At 51.1% G+C, this 18,059-nt stretch overlaps 1 protein-coding gene and 1 pseudogene across 3 annotated transcripts; one reads left to right on the top strand and one right to left on the bottom strand.

The window, feature by feature from the left end:
- Positions 1-4,184: 4,184 nt before the first annotated feature.
- LOC101051061 (large ribosomal subunit protein eL20 pseudogene) lies at positions 4,185-9,564 on the top strand (annotated as a pseudogene).
- A 2,364-nt stretch (positions 9,565-11,928) lies between these two features.
- On the bottom strand, positions 11,929-16,483 carry PNCK (pregnancy up-regulated nonubiquitous CaM kinase). Of its 3 annotated transcripts, none has more exons than XM_003943877.3 (12): positions 16,041-16,483; positions 15,145-15,214; positions 14,705-14,836; positions 14,267-14,341; positions 14,021-14,159; positions 13,690-13,813; positions 13,442-13,517; positions 13,235-13,347; positions 13,075-13,153; positions 12,903-12,990; positions 12,643-12,787; positions 11,929-12,318 (listed from the first exon to the last, which is right to left on the bottom strand). In XM_003943877.3, the coding sequence occupies exons 1-11, from the start codon at positions 16,294-16,296 to the stop codon at positions 12,650-12,652; spliced, it is 1,290 nt and encodes a 429-aa protein (XP_003943926.2). In that variant the 5' UTR covers positions 16,297-16,483; the 3' UTR covers positions 11,929-12,318; positions 12,643-12,649. The 3 variants fall into 3 exon arrangements, with proteins under 3 accessions (XP_003943926.2, XP_039320100.1, XP_010330074.1); XM_039464166.2 differs by lacking the exon at positions 16,041-16,483 and adding an exon at positions 15,631-15,979; XM_010331772.3 differs by lacking the exon at positions 16,041-16,483 and adding an exon at positions 15,451-15,547.
- Positions 16,484-18,059: the final 1,576 nt, after the last annotated feature.

The following is an 18,059-nucleotide window of genomic DNA, read 5'->3' as shown; positions in this document are numbered from 1 at the left end:
GCAGGAGAAAAAATAACCCATATAGAAAGGAAACACAACAAAATTAACATCTGACTTCTCATCAGAAACAATGGAGGCCAGAAGGGAGTGGAAGAACAAAAGTGTTGGAAGAAAAAAATACTATCAACCAAAAAAAAAATTGTTTTGAGACAGCGTCTCAGTCTATCACCCAGGCTGGAGCGCAGTGGTGTGATCTCAGCTCATCGCAGTCTCAACCTCCTGGGCTCAAATGATCTGCCTGCCTCGGCCTCCAAAAGTGCTGAGATTACAGGTGTGAACCACTGCACCCAGCCTCCAAATTTTATATCTAGCAAAACTATGCTTTAAAAATTTAAGGTTTAGCCAGGTGAGGTGGCTCACGCCTGTAATCTCGATACTTTGGGAGGCCAAGGTGGGCGGATCACCTGAGGTCAAGAGTTAGAGACCAGCCTGGCCAACATGATGAAACTCCGTCTCTACTAAAAATACAGTACTTAGCCAGGTGTGGTGGTGCCTGGCTAATTACTGTATTACACCTCCAGTCCCAGCTACTTGGGAGGCAGAGGCACAAGAATCACTTGAACCTAGGAGGCAGTGAGCTGAGCTGAGATCACACCACTGCATTCCAGTCTGGGTGACAGAGCAAGACTCTGTCTCAAAAAAAAAAAAAAAGGTTTAAAAAAAGACATTCCCAGATAAACAAAGGCTGACATTATTCATTGCTAGTGTGCCTCCTTGCAAGAAATACTCAAGGAAGTCCTTCGGGCTGAAAGGAAATGACACCAGTTAGTAACTGGAATTCCAAGTAAGAAATGGAGAGCAGAAGAAATAGTTAATAAGTGAGCTAATATAAAAGCCTCTCAACATATTTTTATTCATTTCTTCTCTTAACTTCTTTTTAAAGCATAAGATTGCATTAAAAAAAAATAGGTATAACGGGCCAAGCGCGGTGGCTCACGCCTGTAATCCCAGCACTCTGGACGGTCGAGGTGGGCGGATCACCTAACGTTGGGAGTTCGAGACCAGCTTGACCAACATGGAGAAACCCCGTCTCTACTAAAAATACAAAATTAGCCAAGCATGGTGGTGCATGCCTGTAATCCCAGCTACTCAGGAGGTTGAGGCAGGAAAATCGCTTGAACCCAGGAGGCGGAGATTGTGGTGAGCTGAGATCACGCCGTTGCACTCAAGCCTGGGCAACAAGAGCAAAATTCCATCTCAAAAAAAAAAAGAAAAAAAAAGAAATAGGTATAACACTGTATTTCAGGGTTTATAACCTATGCAGATGTAATATATATGACATTATTAGCACAAAAGAAGAGCAAAAGAATGTAGCCATACTGGGGCAAAGTCTCCATATTTCACCAAAATTGAGTATCCATCTGAGATGGATTGTGATTAGTTAAGACTCATAATGTAAAAATAACTCAAACTATGTAATTAAAAATCAACAGAGGAAAATTACAGGCACAGTGGCTCACGCCTGTAATTCCAGCACTTTGGGAGGCCGAGGCAGGTGGATCACTTGAAGTCAGGAGTTCCAGACCAGCCTGGCCAACATGGTAAAACCCCTTCTCTACTAAAACTACAAAAATCTGGCCGGGCATGGTGGCTCCACCTGTAATCCCAGCACTTTGGGAGGCCGAGGCGGGCAGATTACCTGAGGTCAAGGGCTCGAGACCAGGAAGGCAGATTACCTGAGGGTAGGGTCTACTAAAAATACAAAAATTAGCCAGGTGTGATGGTGGGTGCCTGTAATCCTAGCTACTCGGGAGGCTGAGGCAGGAGAATCGCTTGAACCCGGGAGGCAGAAGTTGCAGTGAGCTGAGACCATGCCATTGCACTGCAGCCTGGATGACAGAGTGAGATTCTGTCTCAAAAAAAAAAAATCAACAGAGGAAATACAATGGAAAACGAAAACAATATTTAACGCAAGAGAAGGTAGTCAAGAAACAAGAGAAAAACCAAAAAGACCTGAGACATACAAGAAACAAACAGCAAACTGGCAAATGTGTAAATCCAACCATATCCATAGTTACATTAAATGTGAATGATCTAAACACCCCAGTCAACAATCGGATTCAAAAAAGCAAGATTCAACTTATTAGATATTGTTTACAAGAGACAAAATCATAGATTCAAAGATCCAAATAGATGGAAAGTAAAAAGACAAGGAGATGTATCATGGAAACAGTAATCATATAAGAGAGCTGGAGTGGCTATATTAATATCAGGTAAAATAAACTTTAAAACAAAAATATTATTAAAGAAAAAAGGGACATTTCAAAATGATAAATGGGTTGACTCATCAAGGAGATAAAACAATGATAAACATATATGCATCTAACAACACAGCCCAAAAATACATGAAACAACAATTGATAGAATTGACAGGAAGAAAATAAAAGTCAAATATAGCAGATGGACATTTCAATGCCCTATTTTCAATAGCTGATAGAACTAGACAGAAGATCAGCAAGGATATAGAAAATCTGAACAACACTATCAACATATTTGACTTAACTGATACCTATAGAATACACCATTCAATAACTGACAAATACACATTCATTTCAAGTACACATGGAACATTCTCCAGGATAAACCATACCTAGGTCATAAAACAAGTCTCGATATATTTAAAGGAATTTAAATAATATATGTTCTCTGACAACAACAGAATTAAATTATAAATCCAAAAAGATAGAAACCTAGGGAATCCAAAATACTTGGAAATTATACAACACTCTTCTAAATAACTCACAAGTCAAAGAAAAAATAAGGGAAATTAGAAAAGACTGAAGAGAATTATAATGAAAACATAACATATCAAAATTTATATACCTTTGTCTACCAGACGAGGCAAAAAAAAAAAAAAGAAACAAAATTTATGGAATGCAGCTAAATCACTACTTCGAAGGAAACTTACAACTTTAAATGCCAGCAAAAAAAGAAAAATTTCAAATTAATAACCTACATATCTACCTTGACAAACTAGAAAAAGAAGAGCATACTAAATCCAAAGCAAGTAGAAGGAAGGAATAAAGATTAGCACGATAACTAATGGAATTGAAAACAAGAAAACAATAGAGAAAAATCAATGAAAACCAGAATCAGCACTTTGAAAAATCAGGAAAATTGATCTTGTCTAGAGTGACCGAAAAGAAAAGAGAATCAAATTACCAAGATCAAGAAGAGAAAAGGAGGGCATTACTAGTGACCTATAGAAATTAAAAGGATTATAAGAGAATGCTTAACCACTTTATGCCAAAAAAATTGGACAACTCAGATGAAATGGACAAATTCCTAGAAAGATACATGACCAAAACTGACTTTAAAATAAATTAAAAATCTGAATAGACTTATACCAAGCAAATAAATTGAATTAGTAAATGAAAATATTCTCACAAAGAATATCCAAGGCCAGATGGCTTCACTGTTGAATTCTATCAAATAACTAAAGAAGGATTAATACCAATCCTTCACAGACTCTTTCAGAAAATAGAGGAGGAGGAACACTTTTCATGTCATTCTATCAGCCCAGTATTACCCTTATACCAAAGATATCACGTGGAAAAAAACACATACCAATATCCCTCATGAACATGGATGCAAAAATCTTTAACACAATATTTAGAAACTAAATCTAGCAGCATATAAGGGTTATACACCATCATCAGCTGGGATTTATACCAAGAATACAAGCTTGATTTAACATCTGAAAAGCAGTGTAATACACCACATTAACAGAAAAAAGGCAAAACCACATGATCATCTCAATAGGTGCATAAAAAGATTTGACAGACTCTAACATCCATTCATGATTTAAAAACAAACAGTCCAGGGAAGGGCGCGGTGGCTCATGCCTGTAATCCCAGCACTTTGGGAGGCCGAGGCGGGTGGATCACGAGGTCAAGAGATCGAGACCGTCCTGGTCAACATGGTGAAACCCCATCTCTACTAAAAATACAAAACATCAGCTGGACATGGGGGCGCGTGCCTGTAATCCCAGCTACTCGGGAGGCTGAGGCAGGAGAATTGCCTGAGCCCAGGAGGCGGAGGTTGCGGTGAGCCGAGATCGCGCCATTGCACTCCAGCCTGGGGAACAAGAGCGAAACTCCGTCTCAAAAATAAAAATAAAAATAAAAATAAAAATAAAAACAAACAGTCCTTTTACGGGTGGCGGTGAGCATGGAGAGGTCACCATGAAGGCCTCGGGGACACTAAGAGTACAAGGTGATGAGTCGCTGCCTGCCCACCCCAAATGCTACACGCTGCCCCTCTACCGCTTGCGAATCTTTGCACCTAATCATGTCATCAGCAATTCCACTCCTGGTACTTTGTATTTCAGTTAAAGAAGATGAAGAAGTCTTCAGGGGAGATTGTCTGCTGTGGGCAGGTGTTTGAGAAGTGTCCCCTGCAGGTCAAGAACTTCGGCATCTGGGTGCACTATGACTCCAGGAACAGCACCCACAACATGTACGGGGAATACCAGGACCTGACCATCGCAGGCACTGTCACCCAGCGCTACTGAGACATGGGCACCCGGCACCACACCCAGGCCCACTCCATCCACATCATGAAGGTGGAGGAGATAGCAGCCATTAAGTGTCACTGGCCATCAAGCAGTCGTACAACTCCAAGATCAAATTCCTGCTGCCCCACAGACTCCTGCGCCATCAGCACAAGGCACGCTTTATTTACCACCAAGAGGACCAACACCTTCTACTACGTGCAGGACCCTTGCCCGGGGGCGGCCCAAATACATTCAGGAAAGCCCTGGTTTAAAAAAAAAAAAAATACTTTTCTACAAACTAGGAACAGATGAAAGTTACTCAAGATGATAAAGGGCATCTATGAAAAATCCACAGCTAACATCGTACTTAATGATGAAAGATGAAATGTTTTCCCTCTAAGATTAGGAACAAGGAAAGTATTCTTTTACCACTTGTATTTAATGTAGTATTGGAGGTTTTTGCTAGTGCAATAAGCGAGAGAAACAACAAGAAAAAAGAAAGAAAAGGAAGGGAACAAGGAAATTATAAGCATCCCAATTGGAAAGGAATGAGTAAAATCCTCTTTACTTGCAGATGACACGTGCTGCATGTAGAAAATCACAAAGAATGCACACAAATGAAACCTATCTGAACTAATAAAAAGGCCGAGGCATGGTGGCTTATGCCTATAATCACAGTGCTTTGGGAGGCTGAGGCCAGCAGTTCAACACCAGCGTGGGCAGCATAGTGAGACCCCATCTCTAAAAATAAAATAAAATAAATTAGAATGAAGCATGGTGGTATGCTCCTGTAGTCCCAGCTTGAGCCCGGGAGTTCTAGGCTGCTATGAGCTACGATGGTACCACTGCACTCCAGCCTCTAGCCCAGGTGACACAGCAAGACCCTGGTCCCTACTCCCAAAAAAAAGAGAGAGAGAGTGCAAAAGAGAACTAATAAAAGCTTTAGCAAGGTCACATAATACAAGATCAATATACCAAAAAAATGGTTATTTCTATATACTTTTAATGAGCAATTCAAAAATGAAATTATGAAAACAATTTTGTTTATAAGAGCATAAAAAGAATAAAATTTACAAATAAATTTAACAAAAGACGTGTGAGATGTATACACTGAAAACTGCAAAACATTGTTGAAAAAATTAAAGAACAAAATAAGTGGAATGATATTCTGTGTTCATGGATTGGAAAACAATATTGTTTTAACACAGCAACACTCTCTGGAGAGGTATGGTGGCTCACACCTGTAATCCCAGAACTTTGGGAGGCCCAGATGGGCGGATTGCCTGAGGTCAGAAATTCAAGACCAGCCTGGCCAACATAGGGAAACCCCATGTCTACTAAAAATACAAAAAAAAAATAGCTGGGCATGGTGGTGGGCACCTGCGATCCCAGCTACTTGGGAGGCTGAGACAGGAGAATAGCTTGAACCCAGGCAGCAGAGGTTGTACTGAGTCAAGGTCATATGCTACTGCATTCCAGCCTGGATGACAAGAGCGAAACTCGATATATAGATATAGATACAGATATATACACACACACACATATATATATATATGCATCAAAAGACATTATCGAGTGAAAAGATAATCCACAGAATGAGAGAAAATGTTTACAAATCTAATATCCAGGATTTAATATCCAGAAGACATAAAGAACCCTTACAACTCAACAATAAAAAGACAAATTATCCTTAGTCTCATAAGAATGAGAAGTAATGCAAAAAAAACCCACAAATTATCCAATTAAAAAATGAACAGAATTTTTGAATAAACATTTTTCCAAATAAGATATACAAATAACTAATAAGTACATGAAAAGATGCTTAATATCGTTGGTCATTAGAGCAATACAAATCAAAACCACAATAAGATACCATTTCACACACACTGGGACGGCTATTTTAAAAATCACACACAATGACAAGTGTTGACAAGGATGTAGAGAAATTGGAGCCCTCATGCATTGCCGGTGGAAATATAAAATGGTGCCGTTGCTTTGGAAAACAGCTTGGCATTTCCTGCAAAAGTTAAACACGGAGTTACCATATGGCCCAGCAATTCTACTCCTAGGTATTTACTCAAGACAATTGAAAATACATGTCCACGCAAAAACTTGCACACAATTGTTCATAGCAGCATTATTCACAATAGCTAAAAGTGGAAACAACGCAATTGTCCACTGATGGATAACAAAATATGGTCTACCCACACAATGAAATATTCTTCAGCTATAAAAAGGAATGAAGTGCTGATCCATGCTACAATATGGATGAACCCTGAAAACATCATTGTAAGGGTAAGCCAGACACAAAAGCCCATGTATGGTATGATTACATTTATTTGAAATATTGAAATAAGCAAATCCACAGATAGAAAGTCAATTAGTGGTTGCCAGGCACTGGGGGAGGTGTAAATGGGGAGCTACTGCAAATGCAGACAAGTTTTTTTTGGGGGGGGGTGATAAAAATGTCATGGAATTAGATAGTGGTGATGGCTGCAAACACTATAAATATAGTAAAAAGCACTGAACTGTACCGTTTACAGGGTGATTTTTGTGGTATGTGAATTGTACCTCAATAAAAACAAAATTTTAAATTGAACGGAAAAGGATTGAAAAAGATATACCAGTCAAAGGTTAACGGCCGGGCACGGTGGCTCAAGCCTGTAATCCCAGCACTTTGGGAGGCCGAGGCGGGTGGATCACGAGGTCGAGAGATCGAGACCATCCTGGTCAACACGGTGAAACCCCGTCTCTACTAAAAAATACAAAAAATTAGCTGGGCATGGTGGCGCGTGCCTGTAATCCCAGCTACTCAGGAGGCTGAGGCAGGAGAATTGCCTGAACCCAGGAGGCGGAGGTTGCGGTGAGCCGAGATCGCGCCATTGCATTCCAGCCTGGGTAACAAGAGCGAAACTCCATCTCAAAAAAAAAAAAAAAAAAAAAAAGGTTAACAAAAAAAAAAAACCTTATAGTTGCTATGTTAATATCAGACCAAGTAGACTATAAGGGAACAGCGTTACTAGTATTAATGTGTATCACTACATTTGATCAAATATTCAACTTAAAATATACAGCAATTCTAAACTCATACACAATGAATAACATAAGTTACAAGTACATAAAGCAATAATTGAAAGAACTACAAGGAGAAACTGGCAAAAAGCAGTCGAGCCTCTACTTAGAGCACCATGTGAGGCCAGACTTGGCTCTGGGGAGAGGTAAGTTGTGGAAATGTCCACGAGGTGTGAGGGAGGCTCTCCGGGGAGCTGGGCATGAGCTATTGTTTTCTAAAGACCAGTGTGACAGTAAGCGTCAGCTTTTTCTATTTCTCAAAAGGAGGCAGATAATAGGGTTGAGAAATATTGAAAGAGTCTCTTAAACCAAAAATCTGTTCCTGTCATTTGTTCTGCTTAAAGTGTCAGTGGCTCCCAGTGCCCTCTTGAGAAAGTTCACTTTCCAGGCCGATCTCTAGCCTCCCCTCACAACCTCCCTCAAGCAGACAGAGTTCTTTGTTGCTTCCGAAACACTCCATACTTCTTATCTTGCCCACCTGCTGTTGGGGATGGTAATACGAATCCCTGGATGAAGCTGGCGTGGAGTGGAAAACACGGTCACCACATGCCCAAACAGTGCCTGGCAGGAAGAAACGTGTGGCTTATAGTGCCAAATCAGCCACTGCCCGGCCCGGGGGCCTGACTTGGTCCCTTCATCTCTTCAACAGACCTGCTGCTCTCCTGGGATCCCTGACAGCATGCTTGACTCCCTCACAACCCCCCATCCCCCACCCCCATTGAGTCCCTGGCCAAGCTGCACCTTTCCAGCAATCCCACCTCAGCCGCCCTGGCTGAAGGCTCTCTACATCTCTTGCCTCGTTCTCCACATGGCTCATGCTTGTCTCAGCCCTGACGTGCCAAGCTCCAGAGGGATCTTTGTAACGCCCAGCTCCCGTGCCGCATTTCCACCACTGCGGAGAGACCTCCCTGGTTCTCACTTAACAGGACATAAAATTGAGGCACAGAGGACCTCAGGGGCAACAAAAGCCGGGTGGTATGGTGGCTCACACCTGTAGTCCTAGCAACTGGGGAAGCTGAGGATCCCTTGAGCCCAGGAGTTCCGGGCTGTAGTGTGCTATGTCCATCAGGTGTCTGTACTAAGTTCAGCATGAATATTCCAGGAGCAGAGGACCACTAGGTTGCCTACGGAGGGGCGAACCAGCCCAGGTCAGAAACAGAGTAGGTCAAAACTCGTGTGCTGATCAGTAGTGGGATCACACTTGTGAACAGCCACTGCACTCCAGCCTGGGCGGCACAGTGAGACCCCATCTCTTAAAAAAAAAAAAAAAAAAAAAAGCAACACAAACCATCTGCAAGACCCAAACTCAAATCCAGCATGGGTTTCTCCAGCCCAAGTTTCTCTTTCCTTCAGACACACAAAGTTTGCATTCACAAAGACAAGTGGGGAAAGAATTCCCCTTGTTTTCTTCAATTCCCCACACAATTATGTCCCAAGCAAGAGGAGGCGGTGGGAGAATGCACAAGCTGTTAGCCATGTGCACCGCGGGGACGATTATCATGACAGCAGCTATCTCATAGGTGAGGTTCAAGTTTGAACCTCTTCAACAAAGAGCCGTTACCAGCATTCTTTTTTTTTTTTTTTTTTTTTTTTTTTTTTTTTTGTAGAGATGAGTTTTCGCCATCTTTCCCAGGCTAGTCTCGAACTCCTGGGCTTGAGGGATCAGTGTTCTTTTTATTAAAAGGGATAAGCCTTTCAGAAGTACCAGTTTCGATGCTAGATATATACTTGCAAAGAGAAGGGTGAAAAGTAAGTCTATTTTCATGCCCCTCAGGCACCTCGAACTGACCACATCCAGAATCAATCTCATTACTCCTCCCCCAAAGTCATGCCCATTGAACCCTTCTTGATGAATGTTCTGCTGCCAGAACCATGATCTACCAGGATCCTCCCCTTCATTTCCCACCTGCAGCCCATCAGCAAGACCACCTGACTCCCAAAGAGCTCCTACGACCACCTCCACGTCTCCCTGTCCCTAGGATGGAGCCATAGGTTGAGCTTCCCTTGAAACTCTGCTTCCGACAGGTTTGCTTCAAGACAGAGCACGTGACTCACCCTGTGTGGCCCAGAAAAGCAGAGACATCTTCTTTTTGTGAGGCCCACCAGGCTTTCCCCCACCCTCAATTCCGGTCTGGTTCCAGACACCCCGATTCCCAGCAGCCAGCCCCAGCTCAGCATCTAACCCACACTGGACGAGGATGCTCTCTGGCTAAAACCCCTTCGATGGCTCCCCACTGCTCCTTCCTCTACCAGGCTTGGACTGGCCTGTTCCTCTTGCCACCAGCCTCAGCACCGGCCCTGAGCCTGAGAAGCCCTCGCCGCGTCCGACCCAGCTCCCTCGCCATCACCTCACATACGCACCACCTTTTGCCTTTGGCTAAACCAGTCCCTTCTCTCTCCCAGCCTGCCACCCCACTGCCTAGTGACCCAAACTGCCTTCCTCATGTTGGGTCTTGGAGGGATGAAGGAGGGATGCTGCCTCTGCTTGACCTGGGGGCTCCCCCTCTCACCCCTGTCACAGATGGGGCAGGACCTCTCCCCTAAGGTTGGACTTTCCCAGGACAGGATTTGCAGGGTGTGGGGTGGGGGCAGTGGTGGGAAGGAATGGATTTGAAAGTCTGCCCAGGTGCTGAAGGAACCAGGGGAGCCTAATGGACGTCTAAAGATGGGGCCGTGGCTCCCCCTGCTGACGGGAGGCTATGTTGCACCCTGTGTCAAGGCAGCCCAGAGCTGGCTTGAGCTCCAAGCTGAAGCTATCTGGCCACGTGCCTGGACTGGAAGAGCTGGCGTTCCTGAGCTAATGCTGGTTTCTTCCAGAAGGCTGGCTCTGGCACTCCTGCTCACGGCTCCCAGACCCACGAAGACCATTCTTATCATCCCCATAAAACCACCCCTCCTCCTGGAGGGCAAGCCCCTCTTCTGATAGGCCCAGGTTGTGCCCAGAGCCTGGCACAGAGTAGAGGCGCGGTTAGCATCTGACCAAAACAAGAGCGAGTAGGTATCATGTGAGTCCAGTGTGAACACAGAGAAGATGGGAAGCGGAGCCCGCAGCAGGGGTGCCCGCAGCAGGGCTGCCCGCAGGCAACAGGGCCCCAAGTACAGGTGAGGGGAGGTGGGACGGGTCTTGGAGGTGAGCAGGCTGAGGCACCGGCTGACTGAGGTCCCCTGTGGGGCCCAAAGCCTAGGGCAAAGGATGGCCTGGGAGTGGCTGTGGGGATGCAGGAGGAGGCTGCCCACCCACATCCAGCCCACTGTTCCTGGTGTAAGCCAGGCCCCCTGGCTCCAAGCCCGAACACCACTGCAGCCTTCAGCCCCAAGACCCAGGCCAGCCTTGGTTTGGGCCTCACTGCCTAGCTTTAGGGCCCAAAGTTCAATAAGGAGACTGGTCTTCTCTACTATTCTGGACAATCAAGCCAGGCATCATCAGGCGCACACCCTGAGGGCTGGCAGGGAACAAGACTCTCAGAGGGGAGGGACAGGTAGCCAGCTTGCCTGGAACTCTGGCTGGGGCCAAGGAGTGGCTCTGGGGGTCTTCCCCTGAGGAGCCCAGGGAGAAAGGCCTAGAGGGGCCAGCAGAGGTTTGGGGCCCAGCAACGCATGGCTCTGGAGCCCTGGCCCCTCCAGAATGGAGGCTGGAGGGGCCGGGGCCACTCAGAGCAAAGGATGGGCCACAGCTCTTCCCTTCAGCAGTCATGTCCAAGCCGCCACTGCTCCCAGAGCCCCAGCTGCCAGACCAGTCCACCCCAGCCTGAAGCCTGAGGGTTTCAAAGTCCACGCACGGCGAAGGGAAAAAGGCCCCGGTATCGCCGTATCCTGGACAAGAACTCCTCTCACCCTCTCACCCTGGGGTTCCCTACCCTTCTGTACGAGGTGGCCTCTGGCTAACAAGAAAGGGAACGGAGGGAGGATGGAAGGTGACAGTCATGGGATCTGGTCCCCCTCCATGCACCTGTGAGCCCTTCCCAGCCCTGGGCACCTGCCTGAGACAACCCAGGCCCAGCCGTGCATGGCAGGGGCACCGCAGCCCATCCCTGGCGGTCTGGAGCCAGCACTCCTCAAGCGGCCACATAACCTCCTGCCAGCGCCCCCTGCTGGCAGCCCAGCAGGCGTGTGCGGCCTCCACTTTGTCCCAGGACCTCAAGGCTGGGCAGTTACACCACTGGGGTGGCAGAGCTGCCCAGCTAGGCTGCCATTTGTTGGTGCTTTGAGGGGAGGGGACAGGAAGTTTCCGAGCATTCAGAAACTTGTCTGCCGTGATGCGAGGGAGCAGAGGTTCAGGCGGCAGGGTCTCATTGGTTTCCTTCCCACAAGTAACCAGATCCCCTCCGCACTCGCCGCGGCCCCAGCTCACCACGAGCCCATTGCTCTGTCTGTCTTTATTGGTTTGGGGAAAACTGGAGGGGGCTGGAAGGCCACGACCATGACACGAGCAGGATCACTTACACTCAGCGAAGCACAGAACAGCCGTGCAGGAAAGACAACCCCTGAGGCCCGCCTGCCAGCGCCTCCCCGTCTTTCGGTGGGGTGGTGGCAGGGGCGGGCGAGGCAACAGAGGGGAGCCACTGTCCCCAGGCAGGGCAGAACCTGGGGATAGACTTGGGGGTGCCCCATTCCCACCCCAGCGCCATGCACCACACCCTCGAATTCAAACTCCAGCACAGGCCAGCCCCAGGGGGAGAGGTTGGGGGAGGGGACCAAAAGCGTCCAAGGGAAGGAAATCTGGGGGTCAGTCGCTTGGCCTTGACATCTGCCTGAAGGGGAAAAGCAGAGGGAAAGTGGGTAGTCAGGAGCCAACCTGCCGGACCTGTGCCCCCAGCCCTGCCCCCATCAAGGCCCAGACTTCTGAGAGGCTCTCAGGGTCTCCCTGCACACCCTTGCCTAACATCAGGCACCACTAGCTGTCCCTGTCCTTCCGCCTCTCCTGGGGCCCTGGCTCCTCCCTCTGTGCCCTCTGTCCTCAGCCCTCTGGCTCATGGGGGCCACCCCAGTTAGTTCTTAGCCACATGGAGTGCCACCACCCTCTAAGCTCTCCAAGGAGCCAGCTCCTGGGGGGCGCAGGGTCCACCCACACGCACCTGGGCATCACCACTTGGGGGTCTGGCCAGCACGGAGGCCTGAGTGGCTGTGGCGGGCCATGCCCTGCTCAGAGGCCCCCTCGCCCTCTGGGCTCTGGCCCAGCTTCCGGATGTGGCGCAGGAATGAGGTGGCATTGAAGGCTCGCTGCCAGAAGAGAGGGAGATCAGGCCAAGCCCAGGCCCCAAGACTGTGAGGACAGCAGTGGCGATCATGCTACATGTGGGGTGCGGCGGTGCACTGGGTCTCTCTCCACACTGACCTTCCAGTGCGTCCGGGCAAAGTTCTTCTGGATCTGCTCACTGACTGAGCCTAAGATGTCCCTGTCGAAGGCTGTGTCCCCAGAGATCCTGGGGAAAGGCTGAAGGTCAGTGGCGTGGGCGTCCCTTTGGGTGCAGTCACCCTGGCCCTGAGACAGCTCTGCTCCCACTCACCAAAGATGCTGCAGGGCCTGCTGGCAGGTGAACCTCTTCTGCGGGTCTCGCTCCAGAAGGTGCCGGATGAAGTCTTTGGCTGGAGCAGGGAGGCCAGGTCAGCCCGTGGCGTCCCCACTCCCTTGCATCACCCCCAAGCATGGGCCGGCCTCAAGCTCACCTGATTCTGAGATGTCATCCCAGAAAGGAGAGTCAAACTCATAGCTGGCCCTCAGGATCTGGCTGAAGAGCTCAGGGTCGCTCTCGTCATAGAAGGGGGGGTACCCACACAGCCTGGCACCCACAGATGAATCACCCAGCTGTTCCACCCTCCCCAACCCAGCAGGGGCAGGCACACAGGAGACAAGGCTTCCCAGCGGTCACTCACAGGATGTAGGAGATGACACCCAGGGCCCACACATCTACAGCCTTCCCGTAGGGTTTCTGCTCCAAGAGCTCCGGGGCTGGGGGCCAGAGACAGACAGACGCACGCACAGGCACACACGCAGCCCTGCCGCTCAGTGCCGCTGGCTCGGCCCACTCAAGCCCAGGGACGGCGGGCACAACAGCCTTCCCGGCTGTCTAGGATCCCCCAGGCTCCCCACTCCCAGCAAGCCTCAGGATGCCGTTCCTCACCCACATATCCAGGGGTCCCGCAGGCAGTGCCTAGCATGTTGCCAGCTTGGATTTTGGAGAGCCCAAAGTCGGAGACCATGATCTTGGAGTCCTCGAAGGGCGTGGCATAGAGGAGGTTTTCAGGCTGTGACACATGGGCACCGGAAAAGGGCCAGGTCAGTCCTGACGCGGTGCCGGTGCTGGGACAGGATGGGGACTGGGCACTCTCAGTTTCCCCAGAGCCTTAGCGGAGAGGGTGTCCAAGAAAGCCCCCAGCTGTGTTCCCGGGGAAACAAAGGCAGGGCCAGGTGGGCAGGTGGGAGAGCAGGGCTCGGAGGCCCCGGCCAGGCACCTTGAGGTCCCGGTGCACGATGCCCAGGCTGTGCAGGTAGGAGACAGCGCCGAGGACCTGACCCACCAGATGGCTGGCATCCTTCTCCGTGTAGGAGCCGCGCTCCATGATGCGGTCAAACAGCTCACCACCCGTCACCCTGGGGGCGCCAGGGGTTTGGCTGACCCAGGCACTCAGCCTGGCCTTCAGCCCCACTCACTGCCCAGCCCCTGCCCAGCTCCCACAGCCTGCTCAAGTCTTCCTCACAGTTCCATGGCCAGGTAGAGGTGGGAAGGGCTCTCATGTACATCCTCCAGAGCCACGATGTTGGGATGACTGATCCTGCAACGGCAAGGAGGCTCCTGTGGGGCCCCAGGGAAAGCCTCCTTCCTCTTTTATTCCTCTCACCCCTGTGCCCATTGCCTACCACATGCCACCCCTGCCCAGTCCAGGAAGGCAGAGCCCCAGGCTGAGCCTTGGCCTTCCTTGGGAGACAGATTTCTAAAGCCCATTTGGAAAAACACAGATCAATATCAACCCGCTCCCTTTGCCACACAGATGTACAGGCCCAGAGAGAGGAGGAGAACTGCCCCAGGCCTCCCCAAGGTTGGTGGCCAGGCCTGGACTAGAGCCAGGGTGTCCTTGCACCCCCACCTCACCCCGCATCAACCTATGCCCCAGCCCAGGGCCCCATGAGGTGCGCACCTACGGAGCACTGCGATCTCGTTCTCCACCAGGGCCTCCTTGCCCCGGAGGGCCTTCTTGGGGATGCACTTGAGGGCCACGAGACGTGCAGAGCCCCGCTCCTGGGCCAGCACCACCTCGGAGAAGGCACCCCTGCCGCAGAGGCAGAGACGGGCGGTGGGAGGCAGGAAGGAATTGGGAAAGGTGAAAATGAGGGAAAAGAGAGGAGAGGCAGGAGGGAGAGGGAGGGCAGCGGGGAGGCCCCCCGTGAAGGAGATGAGGAGGCCCTGCCTGGCCCTGCGCCACACACCCCCACCACTCACACATGCCACCTCATTCACTCAGACACTCACACACCCCTACATATTCACACACACCATCTCACACCCACTGCCGTAGTCACACACACATTCCATCTCACACAGGTATTCACACACAATCACACATGTGAGCACACTCACGAGCCGAGCCGCTCTCGGATGTCATAGATGCTGCTGATGTCCTCCGTCTGTTTCTTCAGCAGCAGCATGTCTGCAGAGGCAGGGGAGAGGTGATGGGGGCCCCGGGCAGGGCAGCTTCCTCCTCCACCCCTTTCCAGGCAGACCTCAGCTTCGGGCAGCGCTCAAACGTCCCTGCCCCCATCCAGGTCCACACCCCCAGACATCTCCTCCCACAGAGGCGAGGCCACCACACACACGCCTCCACATCCCAGGCCCACAGCTGCCGTCCCACGTCCCCCCAGCCCTGCACCCCGACACGACCAGCACCTGGACGCCGCCTCTCTGCCTCCACACAGCCGGCCGATTTCTAGAAGGCTCCATGCTCACCCACGCCGTTCCCTCCCCCAACCACAGCGCCCACGCCCCCACCCCCGCCTAGACCTGCCACCCGTGGCACAGCGCCCACAGGCACCCGCCGCCCAAGCCACCAAGCCGCCCGGGATGCACCTGCGACCCCCGCGCCGCCACCTGCCAAGACCACGGCCACCCACGCGGCTGCAGACGCAGCCCGGACCTCGGAGCCGCGGAGCGGGGGGACCTGGCTGCCTGGGCCGCCCGCGTCCCGAGCTGCGTGGACGGAGCGCGTGCGGGTGGGGGACGCGCCGGGCGTGACAGGTGTGCTGCGGTCGCGCAGGGCTGCGGCGGTCGTGGACCGGACCCGGTGCGCCCCCGCCTCGCGCGTCCCCGCACCCCGGAGCAGGTGCGGACCTGGAGCGGGTGCCGCAGCGTCGCTCCGCGCAGTGGCCGCGGCGCTGAGCCCCCCGCCCGCGCCCCGCCGGCCCCGCCCCCTCCGCGCGCGCCCCCGCGGGCCGCCGGAGCACGCAGTGGCCCAACGCGGCCGCGGCGCCGCAGGGCACCTTGTAAGGTAATCGGCCCGCTCCGGCTCGGCGCCGGCCGCCACCGCCCGGCCCTCTGCTCGCTGGTGCCGCCTCCCGGAGCTCCGGCCTCCGCGCAGCCTGATTGGGCCGGCCCCAGGGCCTTTGCACCACCGGCGGCTGCCTCCGGAGAGCTCTTAGGCCACAGGTCGGCGAGGCTCTCTGCCTTCCAGTCTCTGCTTTCACCGCCTCTCCGAGGAGAGGCCGACCAGGCCACTTGCCCTGCAACGGCCTCCATCCCTAGCTCCGGGACCCTGCAACCCTGCACTGAGGCTCTGCCACCCTGGGCTCCTGGCACTCACTGGGCTCCCTCTGACTCCACCGTTAACCCCTCACCCTCACTCTCTTCCTCTACCCAGCACCCAGAGCACTCCTTTTATTGAGATCATGTCACCCTCCCGCGGCTCTCCATGTCAATCCAAGTCAAGGCATGAGTCCTTAGGAGGTAGCCTAACCACTGCTCTGGCCCCTCCTCCTCCATCCCTTCCCCAGTCACACGGGCCACCTGACTGGCCCTAAGCCACACCACATTTGCTCCCCTAAATGTTCTTCGCTCAGATATCTGCCCGCCTTGGCTCCTCACTCCATCAGATCTCGGCTCAGATGTCCTCTCCTCAAACGGGCCTCCTCCGCCCTGACCCTGCCAATTCTCCGGGCATAACCCTGCCTGTCTTCAGAACGTCCAACCAAAAACTCACCTTCTTCGCCTGGTCTTCCTCACCAAAGCGTCTGCTCCGAATGTATGTCTGTGGACCAAGCCAAGACGAGCTTACCAAGTGCGGGGTGACTGAATTCAATTCTCAGTCAACACTTACTGCACCCCCTCACTGCCCCATCCAGCCCCATGAGGTTCTGGTATCTCCCAAGGGTCTGTGCTCCACAGTCCTGCAGGCCAGCATCACGGGGGTCTGTCAAGTGACAGGGTCCAGTCTTCACAGTGACCCGTGGGCCCCTGGCATGATACAGTCTTCAAGAGAGTCTGTGGGGCAGGAAAACTTTTTTAAAAATCATTTTTCCAGACCTCAACTCCCATATGTACTCTGCATAAGAACTGGGAAAGCTGACAAGGGTCCTGGCCTTTCCCAGTCACCCCTTCCCGGGCGCTCAGGAGCTCCCGGGAAGTCCCACCGGCTCATCTATGTGAACGGGGCTTCCTGGGACAGACATCTATAACAGAAAAACAGGAATGGAACTGAGGGTGAGCCCCTTCTCGTGGCAGCAAGAAGTGCTGTTTGTTTACAGATACCTACGGAAAATTCCCCAGAACATCTAATATGCCAACGGTGCTTTGCTCAAGCCAGAAGAAACATGAGCAGAGTTCTACAACATGGCCCTGGGTTATAAAAAGAAATAGAAATATACATATTTCTGTGCCCTGGAGAAGTGTGGTGGTGTGAGCAACTGGACAAAGATGGCACAAGGAGAACTCGCTGAGGGGCGGGCCTGGGAAGGAAGAGCCAGCGGTCAGGCTTCAGTCTATGCGGTGACTCAGATGCCCCTGGCCTCCTGTAAACAGTGGTAGCACAGTTATTGTTTCAAATCAATGAATCATGGTTTTGGGTTGGTTAGTTTTTCCTTTGTTGTTTGAGACAGAGTCTTGCTGTCGCCCAGGCTGGAGTGCAGTGCTGCAATCTCAGCTCACTGCAACCTCTGCCTCCCAGGTTCAAGCAATTCTCCTGCCTCAGCCTCCCAAGTAGCTTGGATTACAGGTGCCTGCCACCACACCAGCTAATTTTTTGCATTTTTAGTAGAGATGGGTTTTCACCATGTTGGCCAGGCTGGTCTCGAACTCCTTACCTCAGGTGATCCACCTGCCTCGGCCTCTCAAAGTGTTGGGATTACAGTCGTAAGCCACCACCCCTTGCCAAAACCCCATTTTCTTTTTTTTTTTTTTTTTTTTTTTTGAGACCAAGTCTCACTCTGTCACCCAGGCTGGAGTGCAGTGGCACAATCTTGGCTCGCTGCAATCCCTGCCTCCCAGGTTCAAGTGATTCTCCTGCC

The sequence above is a fragment of the Saimiri boliviensis genome, chromosome X (genome assembly GCF_048565385.1).
Source record: "Saimiri boliviensis isolate mSaiBol1 chromosome X, mSaiBol1.pri, whole genome shotgun sequence".
NCBI lineage: Eukaryota > Metazoa > Chordata > Mammalia > Primates > Cebidae > Saimiri > Saimiri boliviensis.
The sequence above is the reverse complement of the archived record's forward strand: the minus strand, read 5'-3'. Positions and strand labels throughout refer to the sequence as shown.